Here is a 9826-nt window from a genome sequence, read left to right on the forward strand (position 1 = left end):
TTGAATGCGCCCGATGAAACTGTTGAATGCTCCAGATTCCAGAATTGGCCAGATTACGAACACCAATTTTAGGGGTCAACTGAGAAATTAGTAAGCAAGGGAGAGTGAGAGACATATTTACCTGACGGTTCCCATCATCCAAGATCATTTAAAAGGATACCAAGCTTGGTCTTTGAGCATTTGCTCCAAAAAGCTGCAAAGCAGGGCAGTGCTTAAATATTTTCCTTAGCAGAAGATGAGCTACAAAATCCAGGAATTTGAACTTTCTCCATTTCCCTGCAATTCAGTGGCAATGCATAGAAAACGAAGTGTGGTATTTCGACGAACCTCGAAATGAGTAGGTCAACAACATTTTATGCTGGATTTTTAGGCTCTTTCTCAATATCAAAAAAGAAGACACAATACGTTGAAAAAGAAATATATAAACTGAATCCAGCACAAATAACTAAGACCACAATCTTTTGAAGAGACTCAGCAACTATGAAACCTAATGTCGGAAGAGCAAGGATTGCTTGCTGAAATGAACAGAAAACATGGTAACTGAAAAGCAAAATGTTAAGAAAATCCATGGAAACTAAAAGACAAACAAAAGAGGAACTAAATGCTGTGGAGACAATGTAAAGATCAGTTCATGTTATCACTTTCAATAGATTGAGTGAAACAGAAGCTAGAAAATCGAAAGACCTACAAACTAACAGATGAAAGATTATCATTCTTAAGCAAATAAATTCTCCTTTTTCCTGTTTCCTGAATGGAGATCATCTGTAATACTAAAAGCAAAACAACAACAAACAGCAGAACAGAAAGGGAAAAAGAGAAATAGATCAGACTTAAGTAGTGCATCAGATGCTAATACAAGTACTATTATATGTTGCACACACCCTAATCCACCACAACCACCCATAAGCCGTTCAGACACATGAAATATAACATCTACTGCCGGATAATAATGAGGATTGAAAACGAAACCAACTACTAACACGATAAAATTTTGGTACAGGTAACAACTAACAACTGAATAAGCACACCCCAGCACAGGAAAAGAAGATGTATTTTCTGAAAAAGGCGAATTTGGCAGCAGTTTTGCATTTCAAACTCAAAACATTTACAAGACCAGTTTATTGATCCATAGTTAAGAGGCATGTGTGCTTAAAAAGGAACTACCGCTGTAGAGACAATGTAAAGATCAGCTCCTGATATCATTTTCAATAGATTGAGCGAAACAGAAGCCAAAAAACTGGAAGACCTACTAACAAACAGATGAAAGATTATATTCCTAAGCAAAATTCTCCCTTTCTTTTTTCCTGTATAGACCTACAAAGAAACAGATTAAAGGTAATCATTCCTAAACAAAACTCTCCTTTCCTCTTCCTGAACAGAGATCATCTGTACACATAACAAACAGCAAGAGGAAAAGGAAAAGGAGAAATAAATCAGATTTAAGTAGTGCATCAAATGCTAATACAAGTACTAACATATGCTGCACACACCCTAAACCATGAAAGCTAACATTAACTGCTGGATAATGAGGATTGAAAACGAAACTACAACCAAGGCTAATATTGGTACAGGTGACAACTAACAACTGAATAAGCACACCCCAGCTTGAAAAAGAAGATGTATCTTCTGAAAAGGGAGAATTTTTCATTTCAAATTCAAAAACATTTACAAGTTTGAAGATCAGCATCGCATCATGAGCAGACCGTTAACATCTCTACTCTATCCTTTCCAATGTATCATTATCTCATCACGTAACTCTTCTCACACACATCTGAAATTTTGTATTGTGTTAGCATCCCTCCCCCTAATGTACTCAGAAAACCTCAAAAGATAGACATTACTACATTCTTACTTTCCAGTTGAAAATCCTTAACCCTGTCAAAAGATACTTGCACAAGGCTGGTGTGGAAGTTGGTCACCTATGCTTAGCTGTACGATTAAATTGAAAACTAATCGCTTCTTTCAGCGTGGCTCTCTTCTTCTCTCTAAAATTCCACAACATCGTGTTCTCTTTTACTCCAATCACCGTATTTCTGGTTACCTTTTTTGACGCCATTTGCTGCATTAGTAGCATACATAATAAGAAATAGATAAAGCAATAATCTTGTCACTTGAACAATCTAAAAACGAGACATTTAGCAATGCTTACCTCGATAAGTTCTTGTTGGGCTTCCCAAATCTCAGCTAATGCATTTTCTCGTTCAGGAATAGATTCATTAACTTCATGTATTGCGCCACGAATAAATTCATCCTTCTCTTCACTGAGATCTTGGTGTAATGAATCCTTTTCTTCCTTGAGAAATTCAACATCAGTTTGCAATCTGCCCTTCTCTTGGTTAAGTAACTCAATGTCAGTTCTCAATTTAATCTTCTCACTTAATCGTACAGCAAGCAAAAGTGACCAACTTCCAGATTTTGGGGTTTAGTCGTCTAGTGAATTTATCTAATTCTAATTCTAATTCAGCTAAGCAAAAGTGAGCCGAGATAGCCTTCTCCCTGTTCATCAATTCTAATTCACTTTCTAGTTTGTTCTTTTCGCCGTCGAGTGATTCGATATCCTTTTCAAGTACATTCTTCTTTGAGTTCATAATCTCAATTCCATTTCTCTGTTTAGTCGTCTCTTTCTTAAGTGACTCAACATCACTTTGCAATTTTCCCTTCTCTTTGCTGCACAACTCAACTTCCCTTCCCAATTCACTCTTCTTCCTTTTATCTGATTCAGTATCAGTTTCCAAGACAATCTTCCTCTTATTGAGCGAACAAATATCAGTAACCACTACAGTCTTCTCACTTTTAAGTGATTCGATATCACATAAAAGTTGAGTCCTTTCTACAAAGAGTGTAGTCTTCTCACTTTTAAGTGATTCGATATCACATAAAAGTTGAGTCTTTTCTACAAAGAGTGTAGTCTTCTCACTGTTAAGTGATTCAGCATCACTGGAAATTGGTTCATAATCATCCTCAAAATTACCCTTACATGATTCAGTATCACTGGAAATTGGTTCATAATCATCCTCAAAATTACCCTTACATGATTCAGTATCACTGGAAATTGGCTCAAGATCATCCTCAAAACTACCCACATAGTTAAATCTCTGTTGAATGCATCACAATGAAATCAAATAGTCAACACACATACACACAAAACAAAAGCAAACTCTAATGCATTTTATAAAATTAAAATTATTACCTCCGGCTCCATTGATAGAACTTGCTGTGATAAGTGGTGCTACTGCTTAGGGTTTGTTAATGGGAAGCAATTGAAGTCAGATGGCAGTAAACAAAGTAAATCAGGGGGTTTTATTGAGACGAATAATCATTCCAGGACAAGTTGTTGCTGTTAGCTGGTGAAGAATCGGCCATGAATTTGATGGATCATGATTTGGGTAAAGGGGGATTAGTTAGGGTGTTGTCTATGCTCTCAAGAGGCGAGGAAGAACTCTCTGTGGATTTGGTTTGTGAAGAATGTTTAGGGTTTCTTTTTGGTTTCACATGAAATTAACCTTAAGGAATGTGATATGTTTATCAATCAATGAAAACCAGAGTACCAGACCACTATATGGTGTATAGTTGTTGATACGTCATGTTATCCTTTACATCGTGCAACGTATTTTTTTTAAATAACTTCCGATGGTTCTAATCTAGCTAACTTTGACAGAATGTCAGCTAATTTATTATTTTTCTTTGACATATAAGAACATTGCCAGGAGCTAAAAAAATCTTAAATAAACTCTTAATATCTCGAAGAAGATTATGTATTTTCCAATCGCAGTTATATTTCTCGCCATTCACCGCTTCAGCCACTAGCTTAGAGTCCATTTCAAACCGTACACGCTGCAAATTTATTTCTTTTTCCCATGAAACTGCTTTCCACAGACCTCTGCATTCTGCATTCTCTGGCTTACTGATGAAACTAAGAAGATGCATTTTGAACCCTGGAATGTACCTACAAAATCACAAGCAATTAGACCAATGCCACCAGTATTGTTAAGAAAAGAACCATCAGAATTTATAATAAGATATCCATTTGGAGGAGGACTCCAGTGCAAGTTAGCTCTAGTTTGTCTGTTTATATTGTTTGGGCGCCTTCTGGATATTTCATTGTATTCTGAGATATATTTTATGAGGTTTTAGATAATGTGATCAACTGACACAGTAGTTCCTTTGAAAACTCTATCGCATCTTTGCGACCAAATGCACCAGGCAATAATTGCAATTCTGCAGATAATATCTTCATCAATTTGGCCAGCTTGAAGCTTCATGAAGTCATTGAATATCCATTCATTCAGAACAGTATTAGATTGAATATGAAGACCCATTACTGCAAACCAGACCATCTTAATCTGAGAGCATTCAAGTATGCAGTGAGGAGAAGTTTCGAGTACTTGGTCGCATAAAGGACAATTGTAATTCTCATCAATGATAACATGAGCCAACTTATCTCTAGTAGGAAGAACATCCTTCACACATTTCCATAGAAATTGGATAATTCTAGGGAGAAGAGGTAATTTCCACAGTTTTTTGAAGACACTCTTCATACCAGGATTTACTACTTGAATAACATTTCTTTCCTCAAACATCTTCATATAAGATGACTTAACTGAAAATAATCCATTCTTTTCTAGCGTCCAAACCATTTTATCTTCATAGCTAGGAGAAATAGAGGTGTTGAGAAATCAGACTTGATTTTTGAGCTTTAAAAAGAGAATATATCAAATCAGCATCCCATCCAGTAGAATCATCAGTAAAAATTTGATAAACATATTTGTATTGAGCATAGTTTGTGGCTCCAGTTTTAGGTGTTTGTGGTGCATTAGCTCCATGTATCCAGTTATGTTCCCAGATTAATATACTGTGACCATTACCAAGTGACCATACTCATGATACATAATTGTTTTTTACCTTTTAAGTTATTCGAAGTCGGCCTCTTTGTGTGAGTTTTTTCTTCTAAACTGAAAGTGAAAGTCAAATCTAAGTCAACATAGTCGAACTTGATTTCACCGGAAATTTGTTCATACGTTTTGGTTTTTAATCAATTATTTTCAATTGATGTTTACTTTTTCCCTCGAGAATGGAAGGGCTTTACTATTTCTTGCCTTAGAAAGTATACTGTTAGTTGGATGAATCTTCTAAATGGAAGTGTTTTACTAATTCTGCTATTAGAAAGTATATTATTAGTTGGATGAATCTTCTGGATGGCGACTTTGTTCTATGGATATATCATCCTGATTGTTATTTGAGCATTGGAATTAGTATGGGTGATAATTTTCTCTGGCTTGTAATTTTTCTGAGAGATGGCTTTGTCCTGCATTCTTTTGTAGTTGATATGATAATTGAGTAATATGAGGAGAACAGTCGCAGCTTCCGTCAGAATCAGAAAAATGATCTCGTTCCTATTTGCACTCGTACAGTTTTATATAAGCCTTTACCCACTAAGGTTGTTGCTTCCAAACAAATAAAATTATATCTTTACTGGTTCTCTCGTGTGTGGACTGGCTTGACTTTTGACCTTTATATGTTCTCTCGTGTTTGGAATGGCCTAATTTCTCTGGCTTCTGTGGAGTATGGTATGAGTTGGATGATTACTTTGGATGATGAGTCTGTTTGGTGGGTTTATTGTTTCAGAGGCTTATTTAGTGTTTGTTTTAGTAAGGTTGGCATTTATTTCTGGTTAGTCAGGTACTTTTGGGTCGATGTGGTTTCTTCTCGGCATATCAAATATGTTAGATTGTTGAGCTTGAAAATCTGTCGCTGGATCCATTTGGAAGTTCCGTGGTTTATGCTTCTCTTCTTTGGGTTCGTTATTGCTAAAGTTTTTCCTTCAGTTTTGTCCATTTATTTGAGTACTTGGGATGAGATACTGGTTTTCAGATTACACTTGTGTCAGACATACCTCGACGTCGGACCTTTAAACCAGCTTACACCTTCGGGGGATTGGGCAGTCAGTAGATATTATTGGTGTAGGTGTAATATAAAACTCGTTAATGGTCACAAATGGTTGGGTTGGAGATGTATGTGTTTTACTTGTTCTGCTCGGAAGGTTTTCGAGGAATGTTTTACTATGCTCTTTTTTTCCAGTCGGTCTACTTACTGGAATTCTTGGGATCTTCCGTTGGGTTTTAATTTTCACTTATGTTGCGCATACCTCGATATCATACCTTTAAGTCATTTTACTCCTTCTGCAATGGCTTGGGTAGTTAGTACATATATCTGGTATAAGTGCGAATGGGTTTTCTTTGAGATCAACAACTTAAATGTTATGCTAGTGTTTGGAGGGAACTGGTCTTGTCTCACCCTTGTTAGTCATCGTCCTTCTTATGGAAGGAGTGATGCACCTTTATATGTCACGCGTGGCTCATTTATGAGAATTAAACGTCAACATACCCACGTATTGAAAGGGGCCCCAATAGTGGTTTATTGTAATCATGGTCGTAGTGACGCTGATGATAAGTTGGCGGAATTGAAGATTTCTTCTGTTGAACTTGACCAAGTGAGGATATATACTTCAATATATGGGTGTAACAACTCTTTCCTCGACACTTATCTGGTTTTCCATTTATTTTATTTTCCTCATTATTACATTTCCTCCTAGCATGTTCAGTGTAGGTAACATTATATCACGAATCACATTCTCGAGAAAGATCTTAATAACATCGCGAGTCTCTTCATAAATCAATCCACTGATACGTTTTACACCACCTCTCCTTGCTGGCTTTGTGATTCCATGGATGTTGTCTCTCAATACCCGATCAATACATAATTAAAGCATAAAGACCTGATTAATACATAATAAACCCATACAACGATTGAAACAATTGATTTTTTCATTATTTTATTTTATAATCAAACGGTTACAAATTTAGCCATCACATTTAGTAGACACTAAACTGGAGGCTGAACTATTACAGTGAAAAACACAAGATAAGAGAAGTAAGCTAGACTGTTACTGCTATGGATGTTGTCTATGGCTCTATGCTCTCAAGAGGCAAGGAAGAACACTTTATGGATTTGGGGATTAGTTAGGGTTTGTAAAAATGTCTAGATCTAGGGTTTCTTTTTGGGTTTCACATGTATCTACTTGGAAAAATTAACTTTATAAATGTGAAATGTTTTGAATATCAATAATCTACTTGTTTATGTTTCAATGCTTTGTCAAATTTAATTTCTTTTATCTTGTTTTTCTTATTTATTCAAGCAAAATTGGACCTAATGACTTGAGTTGAGTTGCACCATTAGCTTAGATGGGTGTGTTTGTTGAATTCAATTGAAAATTGGTTTTCTATCTGAATGAATTACTTGTATGAGCTTCTTCTATTTATGTTTTTGCTTAAATCCATAACTAATTCCTTAGATCCAATCTTTTCACTGATTTTTAAATTTTGCATCGACAATTTCAAAATCGGCTAATATTACTCGAAGAAACTGACACCAACTATGAATTTGATTTCAATCAACTATTTATTATCCTGCACCTGCACCAAAAGTAGTACTCATCTGGCCAAATGTCTCCGTGTCCTTCTTCTCGTGTATATAAGGGCTCTTATGCAATGATATATATTCACATTTGTGCACATAATGGTTGTTTTGATGGAGCTATTAATTTTTTAGGATATATTGTTGATAGAGTTCGTCCTGATCTTATACTTTTCTTGTTGTTTTAAAAGCTTTTGGGGACATAGTTTATTTATAAATGCTTTGTTGACTCCTAAGTATTCCAAGTTTGGGGTTGTGATTGATGAAATGGGGTACCGAGTCACTGGAATGCTGTTATGTCTGGGTTTTGTCAAAATGGGAATGTAGAAGAAGCTTTGGGTGTCTTTGGAGAGATGACAATGGATGGGGTTGAATTGGGTAGCACGGCTATATCGAGTATGCTCCTGTTGGTGCTCCACTTGGTGAAGAATTGAAGGGGATTTTGATTCATGTGTTTTTTTTATAAAGCATGGTATTGAAGATCCTTAACGAGAGTTACAAAGAATTGGGAAGATTTTTGTCTAAATTAAGAGCCCTCGTTATTTTCCAGATTACAGTATCATATTGCTCACTGACAGGACTTCCTGAGTTGCAGTTATATAGTAAAATTACGAGATAATGCAACTTGAGATCATATACTATTGAGAAAGGAGTTTTACTGGAGCTTAAAGAAGATGATTATGGATTTAACAAAGTGCATAAAATGCTCACGGGACATCTCAAAAGGCTTTAACATCTCCGGATTTAATAAGGTCTTCAATATCTATGTTACCAAGGTTAATTCTGAAGAATATAAGCTTCATCTAGCAACAAGGGCTCCATGAATTACTCTGGATAGCTTCATGGTTCTTACTGAAGTACCTAAAAAAGGTTTCACCAACTTCAATCCAAGATGGTTCGACCCTAATTAGCAATTCGGAATACAACAAACCTATGGGTATTATTCGGATTTACGAGAATCAAATTCGGTCAAAAATCCAGTCAATGGTTCGTGATTCGGAACAACATATGTACGTGTATAATTGGTTTTAGAGATATGAATTCGATATGCAAAAGAATACTGAACCTCATGAACGAGTTTGAAGGTGTGAGCAATAAGGATAAAGAACAAAATCCAGGTAGCTCCAAGAAAAAACGTGGGTATGAAGAACCAAAGTAGTTCCTAGCAGGGGTTAATCAAATCAGATTTCTACATATTTTCATAAATTTTTTATTTGAGTAACTCCCGGAGACTCTCCGAAAATCTAAAGATTTCTAGTGATTCTCAGAGAATATTTTAGAGAGTCTTTATGACTTGTAGAGACTGAAAAAGCGGGGGTCTAACAACCACACCCAATATTTCGCTTAGCAATCTATATGGACTAACTCCAATATACTTTCAAGAAAATCAACTAAAAAGTCAGACTCAATCTTAAGAAAAGTATATCCAAGCGTTGTATCTCTATTTCTCAATTCAATCTGCAGTCAAACAAACAGGGATTTGTGAGCCCGATTGAATATAAGAAATAATTTGGACGATGTCAAAAACCAATATCTAAGTGTCAATCAATTTAATCAACAACCAAAGGTTGGATTCACAATTGATTGAACTTACACACAACATGTGATATCTCAATTATATAGAAAATATAATGCGAAAAGAAATAACACAGACACCAAAAATTTCGTTAATGAGGAAATCGCAAATGAAGAAAAACCCCGGGATCTAGTCCAGATTCGAACACCATACTGTATTAAGCCGCTACAGACACTAGCCTAATCCAAGTTAACTTCGTACTGGAATGTAGTTGAGCCCTAACCAATCTCACATTGATCAAGGTACAGTCGCGTTCCTTACGCCTCTAAAACCACGTCGGATTCTGCGCACTTGATTCCCTTAATTAGCTGATCTCACCCACAACTAAGAGTTGCTACAACCCAAAGTCGAAGACTTGATAAACCAATATGTCTCGCACATAAAAGTCTATTGAATAGATAAATATGTCTCCCACAAATATACCTATAAGTTTTGTTCCGTCTTTTGATAAATCAAGGTGAAGATGAACCAATTGATATACCAGACTTATATTCCCGAAGAACAACCTAGAAATATCAATCACCTCACATTAATCTTAACTGTATGGTAACGAAACAAGATATTGTGGAATCACAAAGGATGAGACGAAGATGTTTGTGACTACTTTTTATCTTGCCTATCGGAGAATAAATCTCGAGAAAATCTTGGAGAAGATATTACTCAATACTATAGAAAACAACAATATCAGAACACACAACTACAAAGAAATAGTTGGGTCTGGCTTCACAATCCCAATGAAGTCTTCAAGTCGTTAACCTACAGGGTTTCATGAAAAAC

The 9826-nt window shown here is 35.9% G+C and overlaps 1 protein-coding gene across 1 annotated transcript; it reads right to left on the reverse strand.

Annotated features, from left to right (window-relative positions):
- Nucleotides 1-1627: 1627 nt before the first annotated feature.
- LOC113271677 (centromere protein F-like) lies at nucleotides 1628-3619 on the reverse strand. Its single transcript, XM_026521574.1, has 3 exons — nucleotides 3191-3619; nucleotides 2150-3095; nucleotides 1628-2059 (listed from the first exon to the last, which is right to left on the reverse strand). Exons 1-2 carry the CDS (start codon nucleotides 3200-3202, stop codon nucleotides 2373-2375), a joined length of 735 nt encoding a protein of 244 aa, XP_026377359.1. The 5' UTR covers nucleotides 3203-3619; the 3' UTR covers nucleotides 1628-2059; nucleotides 2150-2372.
- Nucleotides 3620-9826: the final 6207 nt, after the last annotated feature.

This window comes from Papaver somniferum, chromosome 4 (assembly GCF_003573695.1).
Source record: "Papaver somniferum cultivar HN1 chromosome 4, ASM357369v1, whole genome shotgun sequence".
NCBI classification, from domain to species: domain Eukaryota; kingdom Viridiplantae; phylum Streptophyta; class Magnoliopsida; order Ranunculales; family Papaveraceae; genus Papaver; species Papaver somniferum.